This window comes from Nannospalax galili, unplaced genomic scaffold (genome assembly GCF_000622305.1).
Source record: "Nannospalax galili isolate Female #2095 unplaced genomic scaffold, S.galili_v1.0 scaffold1357, whole genome shotgun sequence".
In the NCBI taxonomy this organism is placed as follows: domain Eukaryota; kingdom Metazoa; phylum Chordata; class Mammalia; order Rodentia; family Spalacidae; genus Nannospalax; species Nannospalax galili.
Window position 1 is genome coordinate 594,054 of NW_008339987.1, and position 16,113 is coordinate 610,166.

The 16,113-nt window shown below is 51.7% G+C and overlaps 1 protein-coding gene across 1 annotated transcript; it reads left to right on the plus strand.

The window, feature by feature from the left end:
• The first annotated feature begins 547 nt into the window (after positions 1 to 547).
• Bpifb6 (BPI fold containing family B member 6) lies at positions 548 to 11,347 on the plus strand. The gene is made up of 15 exons (XM_008834836.2): positions 548 to 647; positions 1,829 to 1,928; positions 2,839 to 2,943; positions 3,404 to 3,553; positions 3,717 to 3,771; positions 4,362 to 4,422; positions 5,001 to 5,092; positions 5,782 to 5,955; positions 6,966 to 7,016; positions 7,374 to 7,547; positions 8,103 to 8,170; positions 9,480 to 9,525; positions 10,213 to 10,276; positions 10,601 to 10,677; positions 11,272 to 11,347. The coding sequence occupies exons 1-15, from the start codon at positions 548 to 550 to the stop codon at positions 11,302 to 11,304; spliced, it is 1,350 nt and encodes a 449-aa protein (XP_008833058.1). The 3' UTR covers positions 11,305 to 11,347.
• The last annotated feature ends 4,766 nt before the right edge of the window (positions 11,348 to 16,113 follow it).

A 16,113-nucleotide genomic window follows, 5' to 3' on the forward strand; every position in this document is an offset into this window, starting at 1 on the left:
GACAAACACAGGCCAGCTGCGTGGCTCCTCCTTCATTCCTTTCAGCCTTAGCTCAAATCAGAAGCATATACTTGACCTGTGCTGAGAGAATTTCAAGTCTTGGTAAGTAGAGGGTCTGGATTTCTGGAGGGCCAGGGTGGACTTGGCTTTCTTGAGAACCTTGGAGGGATCTAGGGGGTGGGGAGCGAGGAGGCCATTACTCATCTTGCTGTTTTCTGGTCATCGGGCCTCTTGTGTGCCTCAGTTTCCTTATTGACAAGGCCATGTCTCAGGGGACCTCCAGGGGCTGAGTTGAGGTTTTGGCCTCCATATGAAAGTGAGGCAGGGCTCAAGGAGACAAGGGACCTAGTGGCTTTGTACACATTGCCGGATGAACTCCCTGACCCAGAAAGGTTGGTGTGGGTGGCACTTGAACTTGTGCAGATCTACAACTGACCCTGCCCATGGAGCAGGCTGATCATTGCTTTATTTCCACCAGGAAAGTGGATTTAGAGAGGAGTTACACTCCCCGGAGTGACTTTAGGCCCTCTGCATAGGAGGTGGAGGCATGCTGTGGATCCTCTGCCTGGTCTTCTGTGGCCTGCTGGCAGGCACAAGAGCTGACCCTGGGGCTCTGCTGAGGTTGGGCATGGACATCATGAACCAAGGTGAGTGGACAGCTGAGACCAGGAGGGTGTTAGGGGTGGTAGGTCGTGATCCCTCATGTCTATAGGGCCTGAGCATCCTAGGATTCGTAAAAACAACTAGATTAATTTGCTACTTCCGGCCTTCCATTCTATAGAAGGTGGCCAGGCAGAGGCCCAGAGCAAATGATCCAACTCCCCAAGCTGCCCCAAGTTAGAGGCAGAGCCAGAAATCTTGTTCCCTTCCAGACCTTCCCTGGCCCTGATGGCAGGGGTCAGTGGCCTCTGGAGGGCTGTGGAGGTGGCAGGTATGGGTCAAATCCCAGCTCTGACAGCAACTTGCTGTGTGACCTGAGTCCTGTGTTGTTTGCGAATCTGTAAAAGTAGAGAATTATAAACAAGGTGACCAGCCCTTCTCTGAAAGGATTGAATGATGTGTGACATTAACTCCTTTGGGAATCTTGGTTACACTAATTTTCACCTCATTCCCACCTCCACAAGGGAGTTGCATTCAGGTGCAAAAGGCTAACTGTGATTTATTTGGTGTTTGTACTCTTTCTGGAAATTAGTCAGTGACTCTGATGGAGGGGTTTCTGGCAGCGTGTAATCTGAGGTTGGGATCTCCAGCTCTGGGGAGTCAGCATCTCTTGGTACCAGGCCCAGAACCTCATTTTAAGGAGCTCCCTGCCCCTCCTCCTTCTTCTGTTCCTTCTCCTCTCTCCTCAGCTGGCTCTGGCTCTGGCTCTTCAAACTGCCCCCCAACCCCAGTTCCAACCCCACCCCTTACCCGGCTCTCCCCTGGTCCTGCCCCTTCTCCTATCTCCACTTTTGTCCTTGCTGTGCCTTCTTCTCTACCTGCTGCCCTGCATCCCTTCACCTCCAATGAAGTCGTCTAGTCCTTCTTCAAGGAATGGCAGATATACGCTACCTCTTCCTGGCAGCTGTCCTCAACTCCTCCCTTCGTGTCTGAGCCCTTCATGTAGTACCTTCACTTCTCTTTTACAGATCTTGGGCACTCTGTCACTTCCCACTAGGCTAAGGAAGGACAAGAGAGTTGGGCCTGTGGCTCACCTTGGTCCCTGGCTTTGCCCAGCTCAGGGTGAGGCATAGTGGGTATAAATGGTTGGGATGCTGGAGAGATTGGTGCTGGGTGGAGGAGCAGTGGGTGTCCAGCTGAGGGTCTCTCATCACCCTGTCCCCTTCAGAGGTCCAGAGTGCCATGGAGGAGAGCCATATCCTGGAAAAGATGGCAGCCGAGGCTAGCAGGCCACAGCCAGGGGGGAAAGCCATCAAGGGCCTCAGCAAGTAAGCAGAGGGCTGTGGGGGGAGGACAAGGCATGCTGGGTCTTACCTGCCTTGGCCTGGGATCCCTCAGCCATGCCTGGGAACCATTGTTGTCAAGAGTCACTTGGGGAAAGTGAAGTTGAAGAGCCAATCTCTAATTCCCTGCATGTGACAAAAGCTTGTGGAATGTACATGAAATTAAATGGGGGGAAAAACCCAACCACCTTCAAATGGTAGAGCTGGAAAGGCATTAACAGTCATTTGTTGATAGGAAGAAAGGGGTTTCTTTGCAAGCACTATCTGGGATTGATTGGTAGGGGCTGCTAGACTGCTGTCCTGGGGAGGTGCTGAGACACCATCTGGACTTAGCAGGGATAGGACTGTGTTGATTAGAAATGTTTGTGAAGAGCTCAGCATGGGCAGGTGGAGGTATGTGTACTACTTTGTTATCCCAACTCTCAACTGGTGTTTCTCAACAGTAAGTGATTGTATCTCTAGAGGGTTGTTCAGCAATGTTTGGAGACATTTTTGGTTGTCACAACTTGCAAGCGAGTGGGACAGTGCTATTGGCATCTGTGGTTGAGGTCAGAACTGGTACTAAACATCTTCTAATGCACAGGACAGATGATAGTGCCACTACTGAGAACCTGGATCCAAGCCAATCTTCCTATTCTGTTTATGGGGAAATTATAAGGAAAGAGAACAGTCCAAGGTCACATGGAATTAGCCATGTGTCTTACTTCATGCACAATGAGTGCTTTCTGTATACAAATTAGCTCATACCCAGCCTTTTGTTCACATTTCACGATGGCCCTGTGAGACATGGGATAGAAGTTTGCTTAGACCTCCCAGCCAGGTGGTAGAGGAGCACACTGAGGGCTTGGGTCTTGCCGCCTCAGTCCTTATCGCTGTGCATACTGTCCCCTCCCAGTATGAAGGTCAAGGACGTCCTGGTACCTGTCATCACACTGGACTTCATACCTGGAGTGGGCATCTTCCAGTGTGTGTCCACAGGCATGACCATCACTGGCAAGAGGTTGGTGTGGCAGGGGAGAAGCAGGGAGGAAGGAGAATGGCTCCCTATCTCACCCTTACACGCACATTGACTGTGCACCACCTGTGTGCCATCTGGGTACTGGAGTATGATGTGATGCAGACTTGGGTTCTACTTTGATCGGAACCAGATGAAGCAGAGTAGCAGACCGAGTGCTTGATCTAGAAGGCAGGAGACATTGAGCAGGGGAAGAAGGAGGTCAGGAAGGGCTCTGGGGTTGTGATTACAGCTGAGCAGAGTTTTGAAGGCTGTGTAGAGTTCACCAAAGTTAAGAGGGGAGTGGAAGGGCTAGCTGTGTGACTGTGCTGGCTCCATCCCCTCTTCTACCTTGGGCGTAGACCCTGGGCAGACTGTTCTCAGAGATGCTGAGATTGTGGACAAAGATAGTGGGGCGAGTAGCCTCAGTAGCAGCGATACCCACAGTCCCTGCCTGGTCTTTCAGCTTCACGGGAGGAAACATGGAGATTATTGTGGTCCTGAACATCACAGCCACCAACCGAATTCTGCAGGATGAGGAGACCAGCATCCCCATGTTCAGGAGTGAGGGCTGTGAGGTCATCCTGGTCAGTGTGAAAACCAACCTGCCTAACAAGTAAGGGGCTCTGTGGCTGGGAAGGATGGTGGTCCCCTCTGTTCCTCCCCAGGATCTCTCTTTCTGAGCCACTGAACCTCTGTAACCATGTTCCTTCGTGGCTTCTGCTGAACTTGCTGCCATTACCCACTTGCCCTCTCCTCTATATCTGTATCTATCTCAGCAAGGCAATCAACAAGTTCCTGGACAGCACCCTGCGCAAGGTCCTCCCTGGCCTGGTGAGTGACCCTGAGTGTCTTTGTCTCTTCTTGGTGGGACTGCTGTGGCCAGGGTAGTCAGTGCATTTGCTCTTAGGCCTGGACCTTGGTGGTTGATAGTAGCTGAGAAGAATTCAGAGGCTGTGACTGGCTCAGGAGGATGTGCCGTGATCATCTAGTGATGTCTGCTATGAGCATGGGCATAGGCAACAATTACACTTATACTCCAGCTTGCCAAGCCTGCTCAGATGAGCAGACCCAGGGTTTGTTTGTTTGTTTGTTTGTTTTTTTGGTCAGAGTCTCCCTAGTCCTAGCCTTCCTAGAAGTAACTATGTGGACAGGCTGACCTCAGTCTCACAGAGATCTGTCTGCCTTTGCCTCCCGAGGACTGGGATTAAAGGCACGTGCCACTATGCCTGATGTCAAGCCTAGGAAATGAGTCCTCAATGATTTTATAGGCTATGGATCATCTGTGGTTGATAGTCTCTGTGACTTGTACCTCAGTTTCCCTCCTAGTCCTTGTCCTGTCAGGGCTCTTAGGATTCCCTGTGGAGTGCTATGAAGTCATCATGTGTACATGACTCACTGCCTGGTGCCATCTTTGCTCACAGATGTGTCCAGCCATTGATGCTGTCCTGGTGTATGTAAACAAGAAGTGGACTAAGCTGACTGGTAAGGGCAACCCTCCCCCATATGGGACATCAAGATCCCCATGCCCTCCTCACATGGCTGCTTCCTGCCCAGCAGGACTAGAGGAGGGCTGAGATCACTGTGTCCCTGCACTGTCCAGGTAGGAAGCCTGAGGACCTAGGGATGCTGGGATGCAGATCTCTTAGCAGCCACTCTGCATTTAACCCCAAACCTCATGACTTGTTCCTAACTCCTTTGCTGAAGGGATCCTTGCGTCCACCATTTGGGGTCCACAGGATCCCCCAGAGTGGGAGAAAGGAAATTCTGACCCCTCCCTGTTCATGCCCTGGGTGCTTGGGGAAAGTCTCTTTACCCTCTCCGCACCGTTTGCTTATCTGTAAACAGTAATTGTAACCTCGAATCTATTGTCACCCAAAGAAGAAAGGGCCTTGGGGATGGCCCTATAGCCTCCAATCCACAGTGGTGGTTACCGAGGTCCAGATACTAAGCAGCTTGCCTTGGGTCACACAGAGGAACTGGCTCAAGAGCAGTGACTGCTGCTGGTTCTTCTAACTCTCCCTGGGGTTGGCACCTATTTGAGTGGGACCTCTTCTCCACAGACCCAATGACCGTGGGCCAGATGGGCACTGTCAAATATGCTCTGACATCCTCACCAGCCACCACAGCCAGCCACATCCTGGTGGACTTTAGTGTAAGTAGAACGAGTCCCCAGGGTGTGAACTCAGGCTGGGCTGGGTGTAGCAGCTCCCACTTAGCAGGTGGCCAGGCTGAGACTGTGGAGGGTGGGAGGCTTGCCTTGAGGGTCTCCCTGTCTCTCTGTTCTGAGTCAGCTTACTGGAGTGGCTTATTTTACTCTCACGTCTTGTGTATCTCTCAGAGAGTGGCCCCCCAGTTATGCCCTGCTATTAAGATGGGGACACTGAGACTGGGAAGAGACCTGGCTTGTTGAGGCTTCTGCAGCGAGTTATTTGCAGAGTTGGGTCCTCACCCAGGGTTGCCAAGCCCCAGGTGGCAGAGGGACATGCATCTTGCAAGAATGGGGAAGAAAGTCCTATGAGTTGCCTTCCAGTGTGGTCTTCCTCCTGCCATGCTGGGCCTTTTCCTGCTGCTTGTAAGAAAGATCTAGGGCTCGCCTCACACTCTGCATAAATGAGGGTGCCAGATGAGAGTCAGAGCCACCAAGGTGACCCAAGTGCTCCTAGGAGAAACTGCCAGGGACCTAGTAGCTGACATCTTTGTCCCCTCAGGCCATAATCTACTCGTCTATGGCCTGTTCTGGCTCTAACAATGTCTTACTGACTTGAGCCCCAGTGGTTGCAGGAGTACGATTCCTTTGGCCTTAGTCCTTCATGACTGAGTGTCCCCCCTGCTGTCCCTCAGCCCGTGGTGCAGGTGCAGAAGGGTGTAGCCATCCAACTTGCTGCCGATGGGGCGATCCCAGAGTTCCCTGAGGGCCCAGCCAAGGGCTCGCAGTTGCTGCTCTCAGCCACCTTCCTCACGGCTGAGCTGGCCCTTCTACAGAAGCCTTTGGAAGTGAACATCAAGGACAGGAGGGTAAGCTGTCCCTGCGTGCATCCCACTTGCTTCTGCCCCCGGAGTGACAGGCCCTGCATACCTGGAAGACGTGGGGCTTCTTGGGGTTCCACCCGCAGTTCCCGGGCTCCAGCACTCCTCTGCCCATGTCACCTGTGTCTATCTGACTGTCCACACAGCCAACCATCTAGTGACCCACCTACATTTCTTTTAAAAAAATATTATTATGAAAAAAAAAATATTTTGTGTGTGTGTGTGTGTGTGTGTGTGTATGTAACATGTGTCCTAGAGTGTGCATGTGGCGATCAGAGGACAACTTTCTGGAACTGATTCTCTCCCTCCAGTGTGGGTTCCAGGGATTGAGCCCTGGCTGATGTGGCAAGAGCTTTTACCTGCTGAGCTGTCTTGCCAGCCCCCCACCTGCATTTCTCATATTTCTCATGCCTTTCCAGCCACTGCCTTTTTTTTTTTAACCATTTTTGAATTAAAAGTTTTATTTATTATTTTTATTTTATGTGTATGCGTGTATTGCCTGCATGTAGGTAAGTGCACCCGTGTCATGCAATGCCCACAGAGGTCAGAAGAGGCTGTCGGATCCCCTGGAACTGGAGTTACAGACAGTTGTTAGCTGCCATGTGGGTACTGGGATTCGAACCCTGGTCTTTTGCAAGAGCAGCCAGCGCACTTAACTGCTGAGCCATCTCTCCAGCCCCGCCACTGCCTTCTTTTTATCCACTTGTCACTCACCTACTGTCTTCAGACCTGGCTCAATCCCCACCTGGCATCCTTCAGTCTCTTCAGATCATCTCCACCACACCCAGGACCACAGATAGGTGGATAGCCCATCTATGAACCATTTACCAGCCACATGCCCCACCATTGTCCTCTCTGCTTCTCACCTGCCCATCCAGCCAGGTGCCTACCTGTGTATCCTTCCCTTTTCCACTGTTCCATCACCCCATCCTGAGGCAGGAGATGGTTGTCAGGATGGCTGGGCCTTCCATAGTCTCCAACTTGACTTTGATTCATAGGTTGGTAAGCTGGCACAAACCACTGGGACATTGGCTGGCTTCATCCCAGAGGTGAGTACCCCAGCTACCTGTGACCACTGCCCTCGGCCTCCCCTCCAGGCAAATGGAATGGTCTTAGGAGGCAGATGCTCAATGCACATGTCATTTGTCCAACGTAGAGACATCCCAACCTCTCCACAGAGCAATCTTTGGGTCCAGCCTAGAGACAACTCAGTCTCTGTACCTTGAAAGTCCTATGTTCACAACAGAAATAACCAAAATATTGGGCTTTGCTCATTTCATTTCTTAAGAGACACATCTGGGCCTTGGCATGTTGGACTTCTGGTGTCCACCATGGAAACCATCCACTTCCTGAGGGACCTTTGAACTCCAAGAACTGTCCCTGAGTTCATGTCTTGACTTCTGCAGGTGGCCAAGGCCTATCCAAAGCCAAAACCCTTGCTGACCAAGGTCAGAATAAGCAAGCCCCCCAAGGTCACCATGAAGCCTGGCAAGAGCCTGATGCACCTCCACGGCAGCCTGGAGATGTTTGCAGCTCGGAAGCATCACAAGCACCCGAAATCGCTCTTTGTCCTGGAGGCTGTGAGTGGGGCCTGTCCTCAGCCACTCCCACCTTGGGGACACTCCAGGCTACAGGGTGCTGGGATTTTAGTTGAGAAACAGGATACAGAAGGAGGGGTCTGACTTCCAGGCACTGTCACCTGCTGTCTGGTCCCTGCCTTGTCATTGCACCTTTGGGTGGCTCAGTGGGTTAGTTCCTTTCTCCTCCCTCCAGCACTCTTCAGTCTCCAGAGGACAGTGAAATCTGCTCCTGGGGAATTGTGGGAGCCTAAAGAGACCCCCCCACATCCAGTGCTGGCTGAGGGATGGTTGAAAATTGAGCAGGATTTAGCTAGGGAAGGGGATGATGTTGCGATGCCTCCAAGGGGACACCTCGAGCACAGCACAAAGGCCTGGAGCAGTAGCACTGTGTGTAGAGACCCAGCATTGGGCCTGGTGCTTCTAAAGGCTCATGCTGATCTTGGACAAGGAGAGACACAGAGCCTGGGTTAGGGGTACTGGGCTCAGTCCCAGGGCAGGACGGCAGGGGGTATCAGTGGAGGCTCATTGTCTTCTCTACCTCCTCTGCCATGCCAGCACTTCAGTCTGGAAATCCACTACTCAGTATGTGAGAACCGGCTGCAGATGGCCACCTCTCTGGACAGGTAGGAGCTGCAGCCCCATGCTGACATTCCCGTAGCTCTGTTGTAGGCTTAGCTTCCTGCTCCAGACTCTTACCCAGATCCATCCATCATGGCCCATACCACCAGTCTGCTCCTGTCACTCATCCTGCTCTAGAATCCTCAATGGCTGCCCACTGCCTACACAGTCTTATTTTAAATCTTAGCTTGACACTCAAAGCCTTTCTCAAGTTCTTCCATCCACTAGACTCTTCCAGTGAGTTTGGTCATGGACCTGGGTCTGTTTCTCCATCCGCAGGGCTTTTAGTATTTGCCACCTAAAGAGCCAGGGTCCAGCTTACATGCTGCCTCTTCAGGAAGTCTTTAACGCTGTATGCTCTCTCTAGGTGAGGCACTGGTCACATATGTGACATCTGCTTCATTTTGTACTCTGAGAGACAGGATCTGCCTGTACATTCAACCACTCACTAATTCCTGTACTTGTCTCAGTAATTCATCTGACTTGTATTATTACACCAGGATTCTTTCAGTGGCAAAGGGTAGAATTCCACCTGGAATTGCTTTCAAGACTGAGAGGGAATCTTTGGTTCATGTGACAGAAGCCTGTATGTCTGCTTCAGGCACAGTGGGATCTAGGCATACAAAGTTCTCAAGAATCTCTCTCCTTCTTTCCTTTGTCTCTGCTAACTGTTTTTCTGGCTAAATTCTTCCCATTGGGTAGTAAAGCAACCCCCAGCAACAAGAGGCATTCTGGTTCAATACTTGTCAAGGTCACTGAGGCTTGGGCTGGTTTGGGTCACATGGAGCAAGGCTGGCCAATCACAGTGGCCAAGAGATAAATGGTTGGGTGGCCTGGGCCTAGACAGTTGTCCCTGCCAGGGGATTATCTGCCCATGTTGCTGGCCTGGAATGAACATGGAGATGCAGGGTCTGCTGCTGGGAGGGGGTTGGACAGGAAGAGTCCAGATGGTCACCTGTGGTCAGCCATGTTGAGTGTGTCTCTTAGGAGCTGTATGAGGGAGGGGCAGGAAAGGGACTCCTTTGGTGTCCTTCAAGGATATGGGCTATTAATAGAGCCATAGACATGACCAAGAGGCCAAGAGTTTGGAAGAACAGGACTCATGGGAGGTGGTGCAGGAGCCTAGGGTGTGAGCTGTGGGGACAGAATGGGAGGTAATGATGGGTGGTCAGAGGCCCATCATAGATAACATGCAAGCAGGCTGCAGAGGGAACCCCTGTGGGGGGCAGGGCCTGGAAAAGCTGAGGAGCCCCTTTCTCCAGTGGCTCTGACCATTCTTTCCCCACACTATTCCTGGCCTCCTCTTCTCTACAGCTTACTGAACCTGTCTCAGGAGTCCTCATCAATAGGTGACTTCAACGTAAGTGTCCCAGTTTCTTCTAGCTGGCCATCTGAAGGTGACACTGGGCTTGCAGGGAAGAGGCGAGAGTGAAGAGAGCAAGGCCATTGTGGGCTATGGGGCTTCTGATGTGCTATGTGACCTTAGGAAAAGGCCCTTAACCTCTCTGAGTCCTTGCTTCCTTTCCTAGATAGATGCTGGACATCTCCATAGATTGACTTAAAAACCATCACCATAGGTAGTGGCCTGGCTGGTTTGGTCAAGCTGTTACTCTTCTTTCTATTAGTCTCTAGCCTCAGGACCAGCATAGCACCTGACTAGGCAGTTACCAACAGCAGCTGCAGCAACTACCCCTCGTGGGCATGTTAGCCCTTGTGGAACCCTGTGAGTAGGTGCTATGGGCCCAGAGAGCTGGAGGAAGTGATGCTGATCCAAGCTCTAAGTTTTCTGTCAGACCACGTATGGGGTCCACATAGCCCCCTCCTGCCTCCTCCATGTCCCCATTCATGTGCCAGGACCTGAGACCCTGAATGTCACCTGACCAGGGACTAGGAGCAAGGCAGGGCTGAGCCCCTAGACCCGACTTCGGGCTGGAAAGCTGTTTGCCATCCCTAATATCCTCTGTTGTGGTCTCCAAGACTAACTGGAAGGAGGCTGAAGCGGGGTGCTGAGCTGTGTTGGGGGGTTCCATCCTGTCTTTCTCTCCAGGAGAAGAAGTTAACTAGCTTTGTCACCGATTATCTCCAGAAGGCCTTCGTTCCTGTGGTAAATGGTAAGGCTCCATCAGGCTCCAAGAAGAGCTTTATCGAGGATGAAAAGGTCTCCATCTGTGTGGCCTTAAAGCCCTTATGGTTTAATGTCATCTACTTGGGTACAAACTACCATCTCATAATTTGGGCCCTGATCCTTGACCTCCCATCACCAGGGAGATTTTGGCTTGTGATATAAATGTATTGCAGATGAGTGTTTCTCTGCCTGTGCATCTAGCAGACTTCATGAATCAATTATGGCACTCTTTCCCACCACTCAGCTCTAGGCAGCCTCTTAATCAATTGCCGAGCAGTCAGACTGAGATGATTCTTCCTGTATTTCTCAGATGTACTCCACGTTGGGCTCCCACTCCCGGACCTTCTGGCTATCAATTACAACCTGGCTGAGCTGGACATAGTGGAGGTGAGGGAGGGCCTGGGGGAGGTCATATCAGTCAACACTTTTGGACAGTAGGTGATAAGCAAGAGCTGGCCCTCTGAGAAGGTGGGGCAGAGAAGGGCAAATGGTCATCACTGCAGTCCCGCCAGTCCTAGAGCAAGGGCCTCACCTTCAGGTCTTGGACCTTTGTTCCACAGAAGAACACAACCTTGCTATTCTCTTGGTCTGTCACCACGGCCTCTTTGTGCCTCTACTTTCCTGGGCTTCAACGGGGGCGAGAACTTGGGTATCAAAGAGCTGTCCTTATGATTTAGTGAGATACAATAACTGCTCAGTAAACACAAGCTTCTCATTGCATGCTGGGCTTTGAGCTTGGAGTGTTAAACAGATATTTCTCTCATTCCCTCTTCCCACTCTGGGAGGTGGTGGTACATTGGGGGTACACGTTCCCATTTGACAGTACAGAAAGTTGAATGAGACTCAGAGGGGAAAGAGACTGCCCAGGTCTTTGCTTACCTGCTATACTGCTTTCCACCTCCTTACCATGGCGAGCTCCATCAGTGCTGGTGCCTGGGTGGCCCCTGTTACCCCTTTTCACCCGGCTCTCTCTCCCATTAGAATGCCCTAGTGCTGGACTTGAAGCTAGAATGACAGTGGGACTCTGCCAGCTGCCCTCAACAGCCATCAAACCGCACCAGAAGAGGAGCCCCCAATGGGGGCCGAATGGGCTTGTCCCCTGCCACTGGTGGCTACTTCTTAAGACCAGGAGTGAGCGGGCAGGTCTGGGTGGGCCTTGGCAATAAACAGGAGAGAGACCCTCACAAACATTCAATGTTTCTAATTTTTTTGTAGCTAATCAGCATATGGCTTTTGGTCTCCTTTGATAGGTTTTGGGGGCTAAGACCAGCTTGGGGTATGGAGGGTAACTGGCACAGCCTGAGGGTGAGGTTGGCATGCACCAAGTACCTGATAACAGCCATCCTCCGTGCTTTTCTTGCTCATCAGAAACCCTGGGAAGGACAAGCAGGGTCGCCCATACTCACGGAGTAGACGGTGGAAGCCCAGGGTGATACGCTTCCTGTCTGAGGTCTCTCTGCTTCAGCTGTGTACCCCAGGTCTTAGTAACCTGAGGATGGTCTCCTCATGTCACAACCTTTAGTCCTCCAAATCTGAGGAGGTGACTGCCACCATTTTATAGACTGGGAGGTTGAGGCTCAGAGTGGTTTGACTGGGAACAGACACCTGGCACACTGTGGAACTAAGACTGGAACTTGGCTCTGTAGCTAGCCTGTCTGATTTCCCCTCTGCTCAGCTTCCTTGCTGCCTGGGTGAGTCATGTCACTGTTGGGAGCCTCCCTTTCCTAACCTGCACCTCAACCTGATGTCCATGCCAATCCCAGCAGGGTGGCTATGAGGCTCCCATGAATGGCACTCTAGAAAGGACTTGGACAGCATCTGGCACAAAAATACTGGCCCGAGTGGGCTTCTGAGGCCTAGAGAGATGTGAGCAGGTGTCTCTGGGCCAGGGTGTGGCCATGGAGATGGAGTATATGAGTGTCTGTGCCTGTGCAGGGGGCCCAGGGTTTGGGGTCTGGGGCAGGCTGGAGCACTGGGAGGGCATGCTGAGAGGAAAGGCCATTTGCAAGAGAAGCCTGTGTGTCCACAGTGTCTTCCTGTGTCTATATATACGTGTCTACTCACACACAGCCTGACCAAAGTGCTCCTATGTCTCCTGTGAGGTCAGACCCCTGACGTTTGTCCCATCTTCCCCCATGACTTCTCCTGGGAGTCCCAATATTGTTCTTTTAAAGAATGTTTATTAAAAAAAAAGTCTATTGTCTGTCTTGCCAGAGATGGACCCCAGAACCTCATATGTGCCAGGCAAAATGCTTTACCATTGAGCTACATCCCTAGTTTTATGATTCTTATACTGATTCTTTTAAATCTAAATGTATATTTTCACATAACCAAGTTAAATATGTGCATTCTAAGTAGATGCTAAAAATCAATATCACATGCTAAAACACAAAAACACACAAAACCGTCTATGACTTTGAAAAATATGCACGCTGGCCACCTCTTGTGACCTGCTGTTGTTCTGGCCCTGGAGATTGCCAGGGTGCTGGCTGCATGTCCCTGTGTCCATACTCTGGTGCGTACATATGTCACAATATGTCTACGTAGGGCAAGTCTGATGTGGGGATTGAGGATGGCTGCGGGTATGGATGGACCTGGGTCTGGCACATGCTGGCATCTGTAGTGTGATCAGAGGCTGACCAGGTCAGTGCCCCTCAAGTCTACAGGGCCTGGAAGATGGCCTTGTTCCAGCCTGGCACAGAGCCATACCACAGAGGAGGGAGGCCCGGATGCCAGGGCCATGGCCTTGTCCTTCAATGTCACCTAATCCTATCAGCTGTCATTCCTGGGGCTGTGGGACAATAGCAGCCTTGAAGCAGTCCTGGCAGGTCCGAGTGTCTAGCTAATCCGTGGGTGGTGACACTTGACACTGGGTATGCCAGATACTCCACCCACCCTCCAACTCTGCCTCTGTGTGTCCAAGAGCACACTCATAACCACTGTACAATGACCTTCCCCAGGCCCAGCGTGAAGTTGGGGGAACTCAAGGCACAATGCTGTTAAGAGTGGGAAGGCCTGGGTTCTCAAAAAGAATCTTGACACAACCGGGCATGGTGGTGCACACCTTTAACCTCAGCACTCAGGAGGCAGAAGCAGGTGGATCTCTGTGCGTTCCTAGCCAGCCTGGTCTACATAGGGAGATCCAGGCCAGCCAGGCTACATAGTAAGACTCTGAGACAAAAAAGAAAGAAAAGAAAGACCTTAGACAGTGTGGCTTCTAGTGTACGGCAGTTCCCTTCTGAGCCTTGATTTCTCTAGGAAAGGGGTGCATGTTCTGGCTTCCAACCTGGTGTCAACATTCAAGATGTGGCAGATGCTCCAGACTGGCTCTGGGCAGAACATGAGGGGCTGGATGGGGAAAGGAAGTCCTTCCCTGTGACCCTACTCCTGTGAAGTCATGACAGGGATCTTCTGTCCCTGGACTTTGTGACCGTTCAGGACTCCCCCAACCCTAGTGAGGGAAGTGGAGATTTATAGAGATAAGGTGACTTCCCTGAGGCCCCACACAGCCTTATGAAGCTGGTCTTGAACCCATCTGTAGCTGAGTCTCCTTCCCTCTCCTTTCCAAGCTCTGAGAGTTGGATACACCAGAGCAGGCAGGCAGGGAGCCGAGTCAGATCTTTGATGCTGAGCCCCCAGCTACCGACCTTCAGGAACCTGCTAGGCTTCCCAACATGGGAAGGGCACTGTGATGGTCCCCACAGCTGTGTCCTACCCACCCCGCCTCTCTCTTCTCTGCCCACTGTGTGCTCAGGCACCTCCCAGGATGTTCCCATCATCTGAGTCTCTCTGGAACCCTTGCCTCCCTTATCCCCTAATGTCTATTCTTAGCACCTGTCCTCAGTGGGAGCAATCAGGTGAAGTGAACGTGGCGAAACTGGCTCTGAGGTGCAAGTCTACCATGAGGGACAGAGCACAGTAGGCACTAATGCCTGGGAGTCTTTTTCCTTCTCTGCTCTGAGCCTTTCCATGGCTCCCATCACCATTACCAGACCCACATGCCACCTTGCTAATCATGCTGGGTATAAGCCCTCTGCCCCCAGTCTGCTGAGTGAGAATTTTCTACAGTGGAGCCCAGAGATAGTGCTTTAGTAAGTCTTCTCCAAAGGCAGGCCCACTCTCATGACCCATCTGGTACATGAGAGGGTAGGGTATGGGGGGTAGGGGGGAATGGAGACCCTGGGGGATGGACCAGGAAGGAAGACCAGGCCAGAGCTCAAGTAGCATTTTCCTGCCTTTTAGAGGCTGGGCTGGGCAGGCCAATATGGCAAGTGGAGGGAGAATCAGACAGCTCAGGGATATTGCCCTTTTTTTCACAGTGATTTTTTGAGACAGGGTCCCTCTAAATAGCCCAGGCTCAGACTCATGGCAGTCTTCCTGACAGAGTGGATGAGGGTCACACAAGGCAGGTGAGTGGTTCCCTGTGCCTGCATGGTCCATGTCCATGTAACTCACTGGATGGGCAGTGACTTGGAGGGGAGGCTGGACTCTGCATGACCTTGGACCAGTTGCTTCCCCATAGCCTAACCTTGGCTCCTGGGAGGAGTGGGAAAGGATAGCAGAATTAACCTCACTGGGTCAGGATGGCAGCAGATGTTACTTGTGTAGCGACCATGTGCATGATCAGTGCTCAATAAATGCTGGATGTGGCTTTCCTTCTTTGTCTTTCAAGGCGTCTTCAAAGCAGTGGTGCTATTCAGTGCTGGAAGGCATGGCACAGCAGTGGTGGTGCCCACAGACCTGGATGGGTGGGAGGGACTTCTTTGCATGATTGCTTGGGAGAGGCACAGTTGTTGCTGGTAAGGCAGGCATGCTGGCTCTGCTCCCAGCTGTTCACCTAAGATGGAAACTATAAACATATGTCCCCAGAATGACATGACAAGTGTCCATCGCAGCTCTCATAATAGTCAACCACTGGAAGTCCCTGGTGTCTCCTTACAAAAGGAGTGAAACCATAGTGTCCACATGTGGAGGGGCCCAAGACAGATGCATTGCTCTTCACATGGCCACACAGATCTGTTTCAGGGACATGGAACATGCAGGAACAGAGAGCCACTCACAGCAGGTGCTGATGCCTTTGCACTCAACCTGCCATCAGCCATGTTGGGACAAAGGTCACCTTCGGTGGGATGTCTTAGAGGGGACACGGGGAACATTAGGAGCTCTTAGTTTAAAAGTTCATCAAGCTACCCACTGGGGGTCTGGGCCCCTTTCTGTTCATATTTCAAGAAGCTGTTACTGTTCAGGGAGTTGTGGTGGAGGAACCTGGCTAAGCCTGAGTCAGGAAGAAGGTGGGCCTTGGGCTCAGCATTGCTGAGGGGGACCAGGTGAGTGGTCTTCCCCATCTCCAAGCTGAGGCCTTAAGGAGACACCACAGACCACAGTGATCTCCTGCATGTCTCTAGCTATAAGACAGGAAGGCACAGGGGACCAAAGTGGGGAGTTTCCAAGGTGGTGCCACATTTAATCTGGAAGTCAGGAAGACTTCTTGGAAGAGGCAGTGCCTGGATAAGCACTTACAGAACAATTGCAAATAAAAGCTAAAGCCAACTGGGCACGTGACTCATGTCTGTAATTCAGGCACTCAGGAAGCTGAGGCATGAGGATTGCCATGAGTTCCAGGCCAGTCCGGGCTACAAAGGGAGTCTCTGTTTTAGAAACCTATAAGGAAAAGCAAAAAGTCAAAGGCCTTGCATGCATATAATAGCCTGCAGGGAAGTATCACCACTCTATTTCCAGTGGCCTACAGTTCCACGATGCAGGCCCCTTCCCAGTACCTACCAGACTCCCTCCCACTTCCCTCTTGGGCCAAGCTGACTCTGC

What these genes read in the sequence shown, in the direction of transcription:
- Bpifb6 (XM_008834836.2), top strand. Translation starts at nt 548, where the DNA reads ATGCTGTGGATCCTCTGCCTGGTCTTCTGTGGCCTGCTGGCAGGCACA. An exon ending in GCCATCAAGGGCCTCAGCAA is followed by an intron (nt 1,929 to 2,838) that starts GTAAGCAGAGGG and finishes GTCCCCTCCCAG; the next exon opens with TATGAAGGTCAAGGACGTCC. An exon ending in GAAGTGGACTAAGCTGACTG is followed by an intron (nt 4,423 to 5,000) that starts GTAAGGGCAACC and finishes TCTTCTCCACAG; the next exon opens with ACCCAATGACCGTGGGCCAG.